Below are 15,892 nucleotides of genomic sequence, written 5' to 3'. Positions count from 1 at the left end.
CCCCAAAAGGTTATCATAACGGTATAAACCGACCGTGGGGTACCAGTGTTGTTGGTTCGCAGGTAAAGGCATATTTATCTTTGCACCGTCTGCGTTTGTGTAGGGCCTCTTTGCTATCGTCTAGGGAAAGCGTTGACCTTATTACACTGTTCACAGTTGTGGCCAACTTCAAGAACTGGTTCTTTTATGAGTTTTACGTTCGCACAGCGAGTTGTACAGTATTAGCACTCTACAGTAACAGAAGCATTTGGACAGGTTCCGCGCTTTATAGGGGAACATTTACATCGACGATATGGAGAGCCCACCGGGCGAGAAGCATGTCTTCCAGGCAGCCGATTACGCCGTCTGTGGCGCAATGCTGCTGGCCTCTCTCGGCATCGGCTTATACTACGGCCTGAGGGGCGGTAGGCAGCGGACATCGGCCGAGTATGTCCTGGCCGACCGCAGTATGACCGTGATCCCCGTCACTCTCTCCCTGCTGGCCAGCTACTTCTCCGGGGTTTCCCTCCAAGGGATCCCGTCCGATGTTTACTTCAGGGGGACCATGGGCATGTGGGCGGCCGCTCCGGTGTGTATCAGTGGCATCGTCTCGCTGTTCTTCTTCGTGCCGATGTACTACAACATGGGGATCACTTCTGTGTTTGAGGTAGGCCCCCCTCCCCCCCCCCCAAAAAAAAAACAATCAAAAAAAAAACCCAGTTTATGCTAACATTTGTTGAGGCTGAAATGCAAGGGCGGATCCAGAACACAATTTTTTTTTTTGGGGGGGGGCCAAAAACATTTTGGTCCCCAAAAAGTGTGTCCCAAAAATTTACGGCGTGGGGTTCGGGGCCCGCTTAAGGGCTCCGAAAAATGTTTGGATTCTAGATGCTCTGTGGTGCGATCTGAGGCAATTTCTGACCACTTTAACCAATGTTTTTTTTTTCAGGCCCTAACCATGAGCACAACGATCGGCACAGCAGGTCCGCTATATCCATGGGCACCAGGCCCTAACCATGGCACAACACACGCCGTTATTATGGGCACACATATTGCCATAACCATGACTCTGGCAATGAATACAAAGGCCATAAATTATTCTTTGAGTATAACACCTTTTATCATTTGCCAAAAGTTTTAATACTCCCGACTCGCACGTCAGTGACCTTTTTTGAACTTTGCATAATTATTATACCACGTACATTTTGGAAAATACTTCTTTCCTTTGCCCCGACGCGACACAGAATTTGCGCACAACCATGACTTCCCCGAAGCCATCGCCGAGTATAATATTAAAACCTTTCATCATTTGCTAGATGCGTCATCACTCCTGATTTGCATGCCAGTGACCTTTCAACTTTGCATAATTATACCATATTTGGAAATGAGTGGGAACAATTTGAACTAAGGGCTATTAATATATAGTTCTTTGCACTAAATGTGCACACAACCATGACGTCCCGAGGCCATGTTTTATTGGCAGGACCTTTCAGAATGAAGTTATGAAAGGAATAATTTGTGTATTTTCAGTACCTGGAGGTGCGGTTCAACAAGGCTGTGTTGGCATGCGGAGTATTCGCCTTTATATTTTTCGCGGTAAGTAGACCTGGCGCACACATTGTGTACCAACACCGGATCGATCTATCCCAAGTTCTTTTAGAACTTACAGCAGGACTGTTCTAAACAGAACAAAAAACTACTTAGCAAAGTTGATAATAAGCAGGACAAGTTCTTCTCAGAACTAATATCCTCTAAGCAGTAGTTATTACCACATGGTGTTACCGCAAACCGAAACGATATCGATCTATCCCGTTCATTAAAACAGTCTGGTACCTTCACTTAAAAAGCTAAAAATGAAAGGTTGTAAAATTATCGTTTTTGAGTTGTTCCAACATGCACTCGCGTCCATAACTTTGGACACACGTCTGTTTATACCCCAAAATGGCGTCTGAGCGCCCTCATTTTGTTCTAGAAAAAGGCAAATAACTATTTGTGTAGTTGACTTTTCAATTGTCTTGGAGCAATGTTGTTTGCACAAAATGATTTGTATTTATTTTTGAATTGATTCACTTCACAGATTCTGTACATGGGTTTGGTCACTTTTGCCGCTAGCTTAGCGGCAACAGCAGGTATAGTTTACGAAAATTTGGGAAACAGTTCCAATCAACAATTCCACAGATAATTCCCTAACAGTCTCGAATCATCCAAGTTTAATAGACGTAATTTTTTCTTACGCCCTAGGGATGAGGGTTCAGAGCCAAGAAAGGGGGATCATGCGATAGTTGGTTCCTTCTGTGTTTCTGTGTGTTTGATTTTGGTTAGGTAAACTGAAAAGTACCGCCATGAAAAGTCAGACTTCACTCTCAACAAAACTTGGTGGAATTAATTTTTGGGTGGAGGGACTTAATAAAGGTGACTTCATATATTTGAGGTCAAAGGTCATCTACTGGCCAAATGAGGTCATTGTTGATTTTGGTTAGGTAAACTGAAAAGTGTGCTTACTAACTATGCCAGGGGGATCGCACAAGTTTAAAATGCAGTATTCTTTATTCATTTTATGATTAACTTGAGGTTTGGTTTTTCTTCATATTAATTTTAGTCACGGACGTAAGTTATGCGGTAGCTGTAGTCTGTCTCGTCGGTGTTTGCACAATCTATACCGTCATTGTGAGTAGATAGTCCTAATCCACTTTGTACTAAACTTGAATAACAGAAAACACCAACATACCTATATTTTTAATACAACGCTCAGTTGGCCAAGATCAACTTAGCCTGATGGACAGGCTTAAGCAGCCTGAGATGATTTGCTGTTTACGATCAACATCCGGAAAAGCCTTTGTTTTTGTTCGGATTTTGTGTTTGTTAGTTTCTTTCTTTCTGGTAATGAAACCAAGGATTCCTCAAAAGTTCCCAAGGCACTGTAGCTCGAAAGCCTGAAGAAACCTGTAGAAAGGAGACAATGAGAAGACATTACAGCTTTACAAATGGGAGGAAAAGCCTACAGGAATATTCTGAGGAAAACCCACGGAATCAGGTAGGGACTGAAAACTCAATCCACATATTGGCCCGGGCGGGACTCGAACCCGGGTCACAGTGGTGGAAGGCGAGGAAAGAACGGCTACGCCAACCTGACTCCCCTTGTTCTGTATTTGTTTGGACTCAAAGGGCGGCATCAAGGCCGTGCTATGGACGGACACCCTTCAGATGCTCATCATCATAGCAACCATCATCATCGTCATCATCAAGGGGAGTGTGGAGTTGGGCGGGATCGAAAACGTCTGGAGAATCGCCGAAGAAGGGCGACGGATTCAGTTTCTCAAGTGAGAGTCATCTTAATGGTATCCGGGTTCGTGCGTGACTGCGTCATACACGCGTACGCCTATACTCTCGAGGACAATGCTTTGTGTTTCCCTTTGTCCCTGTAATATAACACTCCCCCATGGACTAAGCACACAACCTTACTACAGAGGACCGTTTCCACCAAAAGACCAAACTCCCGAGGACTGAAGGATGTGTTGTTCTCCCTTTGTGTGTCTGTCCTCGAGGGTTATGTAGAACAAATACCGCTGATTACTAGCGCCGCGCTCATTGGCTAAGCACGCCACTTTATGGAGATCGATGTTCCAATGCTACTCTGTGTGTAGTGGGCGTGGTTTAGGTTGAAATGACTTCACACTTTACGAACCGGATTGGTCGAAGGAGCAAGGAGCGCGTGCATACCACCGTGCACGGGGTTTTACCTTAAAAAGCTTCCGGTTGAGTATAAGTTGCCTACGACTACGTTTATGTCGTCTCGGTTCAATTTGGTACATTTTTTATACCACAGCATCAGCCCCGATCCGACTGAATACTACACCATTTGGGGACTGGTCATCGGCCAGTTGGGAACTGCAGCCACGATTCACATTAGCAATCAATACATGGTCCAACGCTATCTAACATGCAAGAGCGTCACTGTTGCAAAAACGTGAGTTACAAGATTTGGTAGAGTTATTTTCAGATTTTCAGATGTATTTTCAGGTTTATGGCAGAGAGTTATTAGTGATTCCTTGAGGTTCTGGCAGCTATCGGTTCTTGCAAAAAGACCAATTGGTTTCTTCGTGTGGACTTCTTATTGGTTCCTAACGATGATGAATTAGGTCCTGGCAAAGGGTTATGCGTTGAATTTGTTCCTAATAGTAATGAGTTATCGGTTCCTAAAAATTAGTTCTTGGTTCCTGGCGATGAGTTATTGGTTCCTGAGAATGAGCTTCCGTGGTTCCTGGAAATACGTTTTCAGTTCGTATCAAAGAATTGGTTCCTGGCAACGAGTTGTTCGTCCCTGGTAATAGGTGTCGGTTCCTGGCCATGACATATCGGTTCCTGACAGTCAGCTTTAGTTTCTGGAATGACATTACTGGTTCCTGACCGACACATTTTAAGTTCATCAGCAATTGGTATTGTGATCATCCTAAATTACTTTTCAATTGATAACATATTTATACTAGCTTGACCTTTCGCCTGATGATTTCTCAACAGGGCTCTGGTGAGCTTCATCGTGGGATCAACCATCTTCACTTTCCTCTGCGTGCTGGGCGGGGTGACCATCTATGCTTATTATGCAGACTGCGATCCTAAAAGCCAGGGCCTTATTGAAGCACAGGACGAGGTGAATTGTTTCATCTTCATCCCCGTCTTATAGAAGAACTTAATGACATCCAGTTCAAGAACGGATAATAAGTTATACCCCGCAGTTTTTGGGAGGTTTGAGAGCAGTTTTGGGACAGGTACAGGTGGTGAATAATGATGCAATGAGTTAATTTGTAGGTATGGAAGTAGCACAGTTCTTGTTCCAAATGTAGGAACATCATCCCTGATTGAAATCAACCATTTTGTTGATCACTAAGACAATGTTATCCAAAATATAATGTTTCAATGTTTTTCCGTAGATCCTGCCGTACTTTATCACCGAGGTCTTCCGAGGAGCACCAGGCGTGGCTGGCATCCTGCTTGCCGGTATATTCGGAGCAGCACTAAGGTGGGCTGAGTTGCCTCTTATGGCTCATGCACAAGCAGCATCACTTTCATCATGTAATTAATGTCCAACTAATATGTCTTCTTCCTTTCCTTGCCAGCACCTTGTCTTCTGTGCTAAACGGCGTGGCTGCCCTACTTGGTGAGCACCTCATCAAACCGTGCTGGAAGACCCTCAGTGATGAGAGATACACGCTGATCTTGAAGGTCATTGGTGAGTTCTCTCTGCTCATCTAGTATCTTTTTTGGTCTCGATCCGAAGGCCATGGAGAATCCAAAGAACACCAATTGAAATTCACCTGCAACTACGAGCTTTGGCGTGGTGTTACTCGAGCTCACAAACTAAAAAACTATCACGGTTCATTACTTTGATATACCGTGACGGTCTTACATGCAGAAATCACGTCCGAGTCCCTACGATGGTGAAGTCTTGAAGGACTGAGCATCTATTCTTTATTGAGTCTGTTTGATTATTGATTTAAGTTCCCCCTTTTTTGTTTCGTATTTCAGCAACTGTTTTCGCACTGATTACATTCGGAATGGCCTTCCTGATGCCGCTGATAGGTAGCGTCACGCCTGTAAGTTCAAAGAGTTCTAAGTTTCAAGTTCTCCCAAAACGATGTAAAGAAAATGGATATTCATGTATAGCCTGTACCCATTGAAGATGCTGTGACCAATAAAGTTTTCTTTTTCGTCTCCACAGACGATGTTTGTCATTAGCGGTGCAACGAATGGCCCCGTCTTGGCCTTGTTTCTCTTGGGGGCGTTCTACCCTAGATGTGGTGGGAAGGTTTGTCAAACGACATTTGTTTCCTAATTGAATTTACTTACTAACTGTACACATGTTTGCCCAGACAGACTGGTCACGTTTTTGTACCTTTACAAAAAAACATAAGACCAAGGGTCGATCGCTCTTTATTCAAGTGTATACAATAATGGTATCCAAGATTTTCAAAAGTTTTTGGGAGAAATTAATGATAATATTTTTGGATTTTTTTTCAAGGCTGCCTTCTTCTCCTTTGTGGTCGGAACTGGCTTTGGAATATGGATTGGTATCGGTAACATCCTGCACGGTGGATCAGCCAGCGCTGAGCTGCCTCTCTCCACTGAAGAATGCGTGGAGATGAACATGTCAATGGGAACCATGGCAACGGATACCATGACAACCAATGATGGGTTTTGGACTACGGGCGAACCAGTAGAGGACAGGTTTGTAGATCAATGATGTTTTTTTTTTTTACGAAATCTGGAAGAGGCTCTTCCATTGCCTACGAGGTTGGCAATTCTGTCGTTCATTGTTTTTTTTTTTCGTCTTTTCCTTGCTAAACAGTGGACCGTTCTTTGGACCGCTGTATTCCGTATCGAGGGTCTGGTACCCTACCATGACGTGCGTCTTGTCTATTCTGGTCGGCGTTATCACCACTCTGATATTTGGTGAGAAATTATTATTATTATTATTTATTTGCCATCGCAACAAAAAAAAAACACAACAAAACATGATGACTGGAACTAAACAAGTGAACCATTTAATCACTGTTGCCAACAGGCATTCAATTACAAGACGGTCAAAAACGAACATAAACACATTCATTAAAACGAACACTAAACATACTAATACAATTGTTAATTTGAGATCATTTTGGTTTATTTTACTTGAGTGGAGCCAGAATCGACCCGGTGGTCAGGATCCTCATATACCTATTCTTACGGTGGGCCTACTCAAGAAGGGAAATGTAACGTAAAAATTTACGTAAACTTTGTTTATATTATTTTATTTAGGTGGTAATGACCAGGGGACTGTGGAAACAAGACTTCACGCGGCGGTGCCTGACTGCTGTTACTGCGCATGGCCATACAAGAGGAGGAGGTCGGGTCCTCCTACAAAAGGCGAGGCTTATGATCCTGAGGTAAAAACACGTTTGCATAATTATCATGTGCACTTTTCATTAAAATGGATAAGGCCTGCATTATGGTACAGCAGATAGGTGATGGGATTGTGCCTTTAATGGTACAAACATGGCATTTGGCACACCGTCAGATTATGTCATGAGAAAGATATCAGGCTTTAGGATCATCGCAGATTTGCCCTTTGAAAATAATACAGCTAGAATAACAAGCAATGGCAGCCATTTTGAAAATTTTGAAAATGGCTTGTTATTCTATATATTTTTTTCAAAGGACAAATCTGAGATTTGTCTAACATAAGATAGCTAAAAATCTTTCTTAAAAGTTTGTGCCAAATTCCATGCTTGTATCATCAAAGACACAATCAGGCCCCAAAATATCTCCCCTATCTGCCCCACTACATTATCAGCAAGAGATAGGGTCAACCAAGGGTAGTTCTAATGATGTTTTCTTATTTTACTCATCATGACTACAGGATAACGATGTGACATTTGTGTCGAGCATCTCCGTGAAGAAGCGTCAGATGGAACCCCCCGGTTTGTTGGTGGAGGACTATGACTATGACACCAAGTTGTAGAATGAATTCCCATCTGAATATTTAACAATGCATTATTGACTGCTATGATGTAGGATAAGATGTTATTACACCCGAGGGGCGCATATAGCACCCGAGGCGAAGCTGAGGGTGCTATAGCGTCCCGAGGGTGCATGTTAGCAATGGCATATCCCACATCACAGCAGTCAACAATTGTTTTGTTAAATCGTGCCAATAACTCAAAAAGATAACTTGTACTTGTGTAACTTACTGTGAGAAATCAAATTAAATCACTGCGATGTAACTTTTGAAAACTGAAGGTTTTGATATTCTGCCACTGAGCGTTTGATGACGTGGTTCTCATGGCGCAAAGCTAGCGCACCGCGGCTGGTTCACGTCACACGCGCAAACGAACGCAGTGCCGCGGCGATATCCCTGAGTGTGTGTGACATGTGTTTTTATAAACCAGACACGTGGCCGTACTTGACCAATGAAATGACAGTATCCATCGCAAGCGCACGATATAACAGTAATGGTTTTATAAGATTTGGGGCTTTGCGGTAACACTATGTGGTAATAACTACTGCTCAGTAGATATTTTTGTTCTGAGAAGAACTTGTCCTGCTTATTATCAACTTTCGCAAAGTATTTTTAGTTCTGATAAGAACAGTCCTGCCTTAAGTATCCATTGCAAGCACACGATATAACAGTAATGGTTTTATAAGATTTTAAGCTCTGCATGGTAGAGTATCAGTATCGTTTCGGTTTGCGGTAACACCATGTGGTAATAACTACTGCTCATTAGATTTTTATTTCTGCTTGTCCTGCTTATTATCAACTTTCGCAAAGTATTTTAGTTCTGATAAGAACAGTCCTGCTTTTAGTTCTAAAAGAACTTGTCCTGCTTATTATCAACTTTCGCAAAGTATTTTTAGGTCTGATAAGAACAGTCCTGGTTTAAGTTCTAAAAGAACTTGTCCTGCTTATTATCAACTTTCGCTAAGTATTTTTAGTTCTGATAAGAACAGTCTTGCTTTAAGTTCTAAAAGAACTTTTCTGGTAATGGTTTTAATGGCTGAGATCGGAGTGTCGTGGCCTCAAGCGGAGGATTGGTTATTTTTTTTAATCGACCGATCGGTGAACCATGAAATTCGGAATTTTTTTAATTATGAACAAGGGCGGATCCAGAACACAATTTTGGGGGGGGCCAAAAATTTTTTAGGTCTCCAAAAAAAGTGGGTCCAAAAAAATACGGCGTGGGGTTCGGGGCCCGCTTAAGGGCCCCGAAATTTTTTTTGGATTCTAGATGCTCTGTGGTGCAATCTGAGGCAATTTCTGACCACTTTAACCAATGTTTTTTTGAGGAAAAGATGTTGGTGTACTCATTGCCAGCCTTTATTGCGATGTCACTTAAAAAAAAAAAAAAAATTGGTTTCGTTTTGGGGGGGGGGGGGCCATGGCCCCCTTTGGCCCCCCCCCCCTGGATCCGCCCTTGATTATGAACTCATTAGTTGTTTTGCGCATGCCTAAGTTAGGAAAATTGGGACAGTGATATATCACATGGGTTATAGAGTTTGGAGACCAGGTTTTCGTCGGAGTTCAAAGTTTACTATGGTTTTGTTTTGCATTTTTTTTTAATCGACCGATCGGTGAAGCGTGAAATTCGGAATTTTTTTAATTATGAACTCATTAGTTTTGCGCATGCCTAAGTTAGGAAAATTGGGACAGTGATATATCACATGGGTTGTAGAGTTTGGAGACCAGGTTTTCGTCGGAGTTCAAATTTTACTATGGTTTTGTTTTGCATTTTTTTTTAATCGACCGATCGGTGAAGCGTGAAATTCGGAATTTTTTTAATTATGAACTCATTAGTTTTGCGCATGCCTAAGTTAGGAAAATTGGGACAGTGATATATCACATGGGTTGTAGAGTTTGGAGACCAGGTTTTCGTCGGAGTTCAAATTTTACTATGGTTTTGTTTTTCATTTTTCCCGTGAAGATACGGTTAATTTAAAAATAATTCGCTTGAAAATGGCATTACTAAGTTCATGGATTAAGGTATTTGCCAGTGGCTGCTAATTTTAATGTTTAGTCTTCCCAACAACTTTTTTGTTACATGCATTTATAAACTTTGGTGTGTACGACAACCTATAACTTTGGCTAAGATAAAACAACACAGAATAGAGTTGTATATTGTTGATGTACCCTAACGTGGCGCGGCCCTAACGTGGCGCACTTTGATTTGTTTCGCCTCTAACGCCTTGCTAGAGCAAAAGTAATAACTAAAATTTCACAGAAGGTGAAATTTCATTAAGTTCTAAAACACTCCCGTTCATAAATCACGAGTTTATGTACCCGTTACAAAGTTAAAAGAAAAATGTATTTCGGCGTGATTTTCCAATTTTATTTCGAAGTGCACAGTGAGCCCTTTGAAAATTTCCCCAACAAATTAGAAAATAATTTTCTGACAAACTTCTAGTTGGGTATGTAAGTGGAGATCATAATGGTATATCAGAATTTGTCAACTTAACAGAAATTCTGAAATGTTAATTTGGAATTTTCCGAGATTTATTCAAGTGCGCCACGTTCGGGAACACTCAGCCGATTTGTGCCTAATTTCCGGACGCCACCGTTTTTGAATTTCGGATTAAATTTTATGACACCGAAATTGTTCACAGAGGTTAAATAGCAAGAATCAAAAAGGTAAAAGTACCTGTATTTCAGTGAATGAATTTAAAGTTTGTCAACAAAGAAGTTTGGCAAATATCGGGGTATCACGTCCGAAAGTGCGCCACGTTAGGGAACACTATATTCTAATAAAATTTTAATTAGATCCATGATTTTGTTTTCTTTATTAAAAATTAAATTCAAAATTTACTGCGTGCAAATTTCAATTTTAAGTGACATCATCTTGTATTTTTTGGATTTTATTTTTTTAGCTGGAACTTTTTAATACAACATAGTCAACTGTTCAATTGTTTTTTAATATGATATTTTGGTATTTCTTTATTTTTTTATTGATTAATTTTGCTTTTTAAATTTTTTTTTTTATTGTTAACTGCGTTTAATTCAGCCGTTTTGTATGTGTCATGGTGTATTTAATTAATGGCCAACCAGGTACGCGAAAAATAAAGGGCGCCCTCTTGTGACCAACATTTTCTCGTATTATTATCGATTCTGGTCGTGTACCCAAGCGTCTAGTACTATTTCTGTGACTTTTAAGTATAGGGTAACCAGACGGTAGTTGTTAATTACCTTGGTGAAGTCGATTTGTCGCAGACGTTGTACCAAAAAAAGACCTTCAAATTATTCCTTTGAAAAAGATGCGATGTCATTTTAAGATGTAAAAGTGTATAAATACCCCTGGACATGGTGTGGCGTTGTGAAGTAAATTGTGACTTTGTAATGTAGCTGGGGAAAGGTAAGCTAACGTAAACAAAATCAAAACACTACCAAGATTACACATTTTATTTTATGACTAGCGCCAGCGGGAGGGGGAATGGTGCCGGGGGGGGGGGGGGTATACAGTGTCATCTGTAAGTCTTTAAATATGCCTATTCTATTTTTTTTTTGGGGGGGGGGCCTAGCCTATTCTGTCATGTCTGTTTTGTTTCAAAAAAGTTAAATACAAATCATGCTGTTCATCACAACAGCATTTGGTTAAATAATATACATCATTTGCTTTTGCTGTAATTTTCAGAAATGGATGGAATTGGGGGGTTGGAAATATATAGCAAATATAGTTACACTGACTTTTTTGAGGTTTTGGGTTCGAAAATCCTATAAAAACCAAGAAAACAATCATTTTCCTGTAGTCTGGTTCCCTGACTCCATATAAGAAGAAACAGAGCAGTTTACATATATTGGGGACTTGTAAGGTCAGGAAACCAGTCTAGCTGGCTTGTACCTGTTCATAGGTGTGTAATCGATTGCAAACAAGTGCGATGGTCAATTGGGGCCAGTATTTGAAAAAAAGCCAGTTTTTTGCAACGCTGATCGGCCGATCAGCGTTAGAAATTGATACAAAAATAGCACTTTTCTTGAAAATGACAGTATACCAGGTGCCATGATTTTACAGGATGCTTTACACTGTCATTCACTAACAGTCCAGCAAGGTATTTCAAAATGACTTGGTAGTTTTATTTTTTGATGTTTGCAAATGTTGTATTTTCTCTTTAATCTGCAGTTTGTATTCAAGAGAAGACCACTTGCATCGTCAGTATTCATAATTCAACAACAAGAAGCAGTCAGTCACTGAGTCAGCATAGCTGCATCAAGCTGCTCCCTCAAGCCATCCACTGCAAGGACCGACCCAAACTTCAACTACACAACGTTCATGACATGTAGCCTTCATTTCATCTTCCCAAACCAACTGGCTGATCAGACCGATACACCAAGACTTGTTGGAGATGCCGGTGATTGAATTTCAGCGACTGCCTCCGGAGAGCGACGAAGGAGAGGCCAGCAACCAAGGTAAGGCCGTCAAATGTCGCAAGAATTAAGGACTTTAGATACATCTTATAGCAAATACTGTTACACTGACCTGTTTAAAGTTTTGTGTTCATAGGTGCTGGGAAAACCAACAAAACAAAATGCTATTCTTATAGTCTCAGATGAAACTTCAGACGAAACGGAGCACTTTATAGACGTCGGGGAATTGTCAGGTCAGGGAACCAGACTAGCTGGCTTGCACCTGTTCACCAATTGCAAATAAAATGTGGACTAACTACATGTAAATTTGGTAAATTGGGGCAGTATTTGAAAAAGTCAGTTGTTTTTTTTCCAAACAATGGTCGTCTGACCATCATTGGAAATTGATACAAACATTACACTTTTCTTGAAAGTGACAGCACACCAGGTGCCATGACTTCACAGGATGCTTGAGACTATTATTCACTTACAAAGTTACAGTCAAGTGAGGTATTTCATAGTAATTTGGTAGTTTGATGTTTGCAAATGCTGTACATTACCTTTAAAGTACAAGTCCATCCAGAGTACCCCATCAGTAAAGGAGGAAAGTGCCTTCAGCAAATTTGACAATTCTCGTGCACCCATCCACCATTCAGGAACGCGGTTGAAGGATTAACCCTAACCGAACTCAACCCATCAACGAACAGCAGGTTTTGTTGAAATCTGTTGGGATAGGTACAGTACCCCTAAACTGATGGTCTCTTACATTGGGGTTGGCATACCTCCAGAAACTAAGTTCAACAGTGTATGTGTTCAGTTTCCCATGTGGGTGTTGGAATTTGCCAGAATGGGTATGGTTCCTAGTAAATTATGCTAGAGAGTTTAATAGGGTTAATGTACAGGGGTAATGGCTCACTATCTTTTTCCGTCTTTAACCAGGTAACTTTCTCACCGTGGCCATGTACTCTACCGTCCCTGAGAACCCGAACTACAATGCTCGCTTGGCCAAGTATCTGGGCATACTGCAGCTGTCCATAGCTCTCTGCAGTGTCATTGACGGCATTGTGACCGTCTCCATCAGTTACTGCAGTGTCTCTAACTCGGCTACGCCAATATGGAGCGGTTTTCCGGTACAACTCTCAATTGCATAATGTTCTTAGTGTTGCCTTTAATGGGAAATATTTTCCATTAAACATACAACAAATCCAAGCACATGAAATATCTTTCAATTTACATTATATGATGTTTTCAAAAAATGTTAATGTGAATTTTCAACAAATGTGGTTAGTAATAAACATGTTAAAAATGGGATAATCAAAATCCAGATTTTTCTTTAGTGACCGTAATTTACTTAATTGGCCTTTTCTCCTTATATTTTTTTTTTCTCAGTGTTTCTTCTTGGCGGGCTTGATGGCGTTGTGGTCGGGAGACAAGAAAACAAGAACGGTGAGTTTTTTGGGTTAAATTTTTGTTTGTATATTTTGGTTTTCGTCAAGAATAAGTACGTTTTACAGTTGAGTTTCCCTTTGCACTTGTGATCTACAGGTTGTAGAAATACCCCCCCCCCCTCCAAAAAAAATGAGAAGAAGAAAAGGCAAAAAGTAGTACCACCCATCACATTTGATGAAAATCTATTTTTTTTCTCTCTCTATTTGGTCTAGATCCGTGTGTACATGGTGTGTTCGTTCATCGCAATGCTTGCTGCCCTGACCATGATTGGGTTTATGTTAGTCAGTGCCGTCCATGACTACCACAGGGGGTTTCCCTTCATGTATGTCAGAGACGAGGTTGCATCCAAACTGGTAAGAGACATCACTTTTACCTTAAGTCTGTAGGAACCGCCCTGTATCCTTTAAAATTATCCACTGTGCAGGATGATCTCTTTCCTACATAATCCTCGAAGCCTTGAAGGGTTCAGCTGCCCTTGTTTCAATTATCTATCATTGACTCTTTCAGAGAGCCTGTTTCGGCTTTGACATCTTCGCTATTATCCTGGGTTTCGTCGAGGTCTTTGCTGCTCTTACGGGGATCCTGATTGGTTCTGATCGCAACCGGCAGCTGTCGGCAGCCAATCCGCTGAGTTGTCACGTGATGGGGGACGTCCTGTGAATGGGGAGCTGTTCCATTTACAGTCAGCTAGGTGGACTTACCAACTGTCTATTTCAACGAAGTTCATTCATGTATGAGGTATTATTGCCCTTGAGAAGGGAGACGAGTTGTAGTCAAGACAGGCATAAGCCAAATTAAAAGTCAATCAGGAGGCAATCACAAGTCAGTCACAAGTCAAATCTTGAGTAGATCACAAGTCAAATCACAAGGCAAATCACAAGGCAATCACAATCACAAGCTGATCCTAAGCCGGACACAAGTCAAATACTGAGGACATCGCAAGTAGGTCACAAGCCACATCACAAGCCAATCACAGAATAATCTCAAGGCGGTCACAAGTCAAATCCTGGGTAGATCACAAGTAGATCACAGGTCAAATCACAAGGCAATCACAAACCACAATCTAATCGCAAGCTAGACGCAAGTCAAATATTGAGTACATCACAGGTGTGTCACAAGCCACATCACAAGCTAATCACAGAACAATCTCAAGGCGGTCACAAGTTAACTCCAGGGTAGATCACAGGTCAATTCACAAGGCAATTACAATCACAAGCTAATCCAACGTTTTACACAAGTCAAATACTGAGTACATCACAAGTCACATCACAATCAAATCACCAGTCAATCGCAAGCCAATCTCAAGGCGGCCACAAGTCAACTCCAGGGTAGATCACAGGTCAAATCACAAGGCAATCACAATCACAAGCTGATCCCAAGCTGGACACAAGTCAAATACTGAGGACATCGCAGGGAGGTCACAGGCCACATCACAAGTCAAATCAGAAGGCAATCACAAGTCAATTACAAGCCAATCACAAGTCACTCACAAGTCAAATCACAAGCCAATCACAAGGCGGTCACAAGTCAAATCCTGGGTAGATCACAAGTATATCACAAGTCAAATCACAAGTTACATAAACCAACTATCTCATATGAAATCGCGGGTCAATCACAAGCCAAATCACATGTAACGTTGCAGGTGCCTGAAGCGCGTCTCTTGATCTAATCAATATCGGACAAATTTTGATTATTTGGCTAAAACTACGAGAGGAAGATATATTAGCCAGGATAAGAGTGACGCAAAACTTGAAATATTCTTGTTCGTTTCTGAACACTGATGACAAAAAAAACAGAGCTCAGTACTTTTTTTCTTAAATCAGTAAATAAATAAATGTCCTCTGTGCAACCAATTAAGTTTAATGAAAACAAAAATTGAATGAAATATTTTTGTCCTTGTGGTGTCATTTATTTGTGCAGCTGTAAAATATGCATAGTTTAAGCTGAGTACGAGGTGGATGTACATGGTCAGACAGTAGATATGTGTTACTTAAATACCTAAAATATGTGTGCAATATCTGATTGATAATTTTCGTAGCTTTAATTCAATTTGCCGTGCATGTGATGAATACTGAATTTGAAATTCAATGATAGATATGTGGTAGAGTATTTTTAATTGTCATTTTTTTTTTTTTTTTTTTTGAAGTATTTTTAAGATATGACGATTTTGTTCAGGTTATTTAGGCCCAAGAAGGCCAGCATTGCAAATATCTGTTGGAACTGAAATGGTTTAATAGTTTATTTTTTTTAACTACGTTTGTAAGAGCAGACGTAGAATTTTTTTCTGAGGAATTTTGTCTGAGCACAGCAAAAGTATATAAGAATGTGTGCAAAGTTTACAACGATACTTTTCAGAAGTTTGAAAGTTGAAGTTATTTTAATGAAGGCCATTCACACAAAGAAATTTTATTTCAATTTTGGGTATAACATTTTCATCGATAGTAAAATGAATGCTTATGAGTGCAATGGTAAGAATAATTTCATGAGATGACAGATGGAATGTTCCACAATTCCAGGAGGTGAAGCCGAGTGGAATGGAGCATTCCATCTGTCACCAAAGTAAATTATTCTTTCCTATCCTCTCCACGAATAATGTGACAT

The 15,892-nt window shown here is 40.8% G+C and overlaps 2 protein-coding genes across 2 annotated transcripts; both read left to right on the top strand.

Moving 5' to 3' along the window:
• The first annotated feature begins 41 nt into the window (after positions 1 to 41).
• Positions 42 to 8,325, top strand: LOC119724726 (sodium-coupled monocarboxylate transporter 1-like). Its single transcript, XM_038195912.1, has 15 exons — positions 42 to 646; positions 1,510 to 1,575; positions 2,057 to 2,108; positions 2,579 to 2,646; positions 3,145 to 3,299; positions 3,806 to 3,946; positions 4,498 to 4,627; positions 4,908 to 4,996; positions 5,094 to 5,206; positions 5,503 to 5,570; positions 5,696 to 5,782; positions 5,996 to 6,201; positions 6,323 to 6,426; positions 6,772 to 6,899; positions 7,373 to 8,325. Exons 1-15 carry the CDS (start codon positions 293 to 295, stop codon positions 7,472 to 7,474), a joined length of 1,863 nt encoding a protein of 620 aa, XP_038051840.1. The 5' UTR covers positions 42 to 292; the 3' UTR covers positions 7,475 to 8,325.
• A 2,323-nt stretch (positions 8,326 to 10,648) lies between these two features.
• Positions 10,649 to 15,369, top strand: LOC119724725. Its single transcript, XM_038195909.1, has 6 exons — positions 10,649 to 10,853; positions 11,619 to 11,905; positions 12,782 to 12,972; positions 13,232 to 13,288; positions 13,504 to 13,644; positions 13,799 to 15,369. The coding sequence occupies exons 2-6, from the start codon at positions 11,842 to 11,844 to the stop codon at positions 13,949 to 13,951; spliced, it is 606 nt and encodes a 201-aa protein (XP_038051837.1). The 5' UTR covers positions 10,649 to 10,853; positions 11,619 to 11,841; the 3' UTR covers positions 13,952 to 15,369.
• Positions 15,370 to 15,892: the final 523 nt, after the last annotated feature.

Source organism: Patiria miniata, unplaced genomic scaffold (genome assembly GCF_015706575.1).
Source record: "Patiria miniata isolate m_02_andy unplaced genomic scaffold, ASM1570657v1 HiC_scaffold_18, whole genome shotgun sequence".
Classification (NCBI taxonomy): domain Eukaryota; kingdom Metazoa; phylum Echinodermata; class Asteroidea; order Valvatida; family Asterinidae; genus Patiria; species Patiria miniata.
This window is presented reverse-complemented; position numbering and strand designations above follow the sequence as displayed.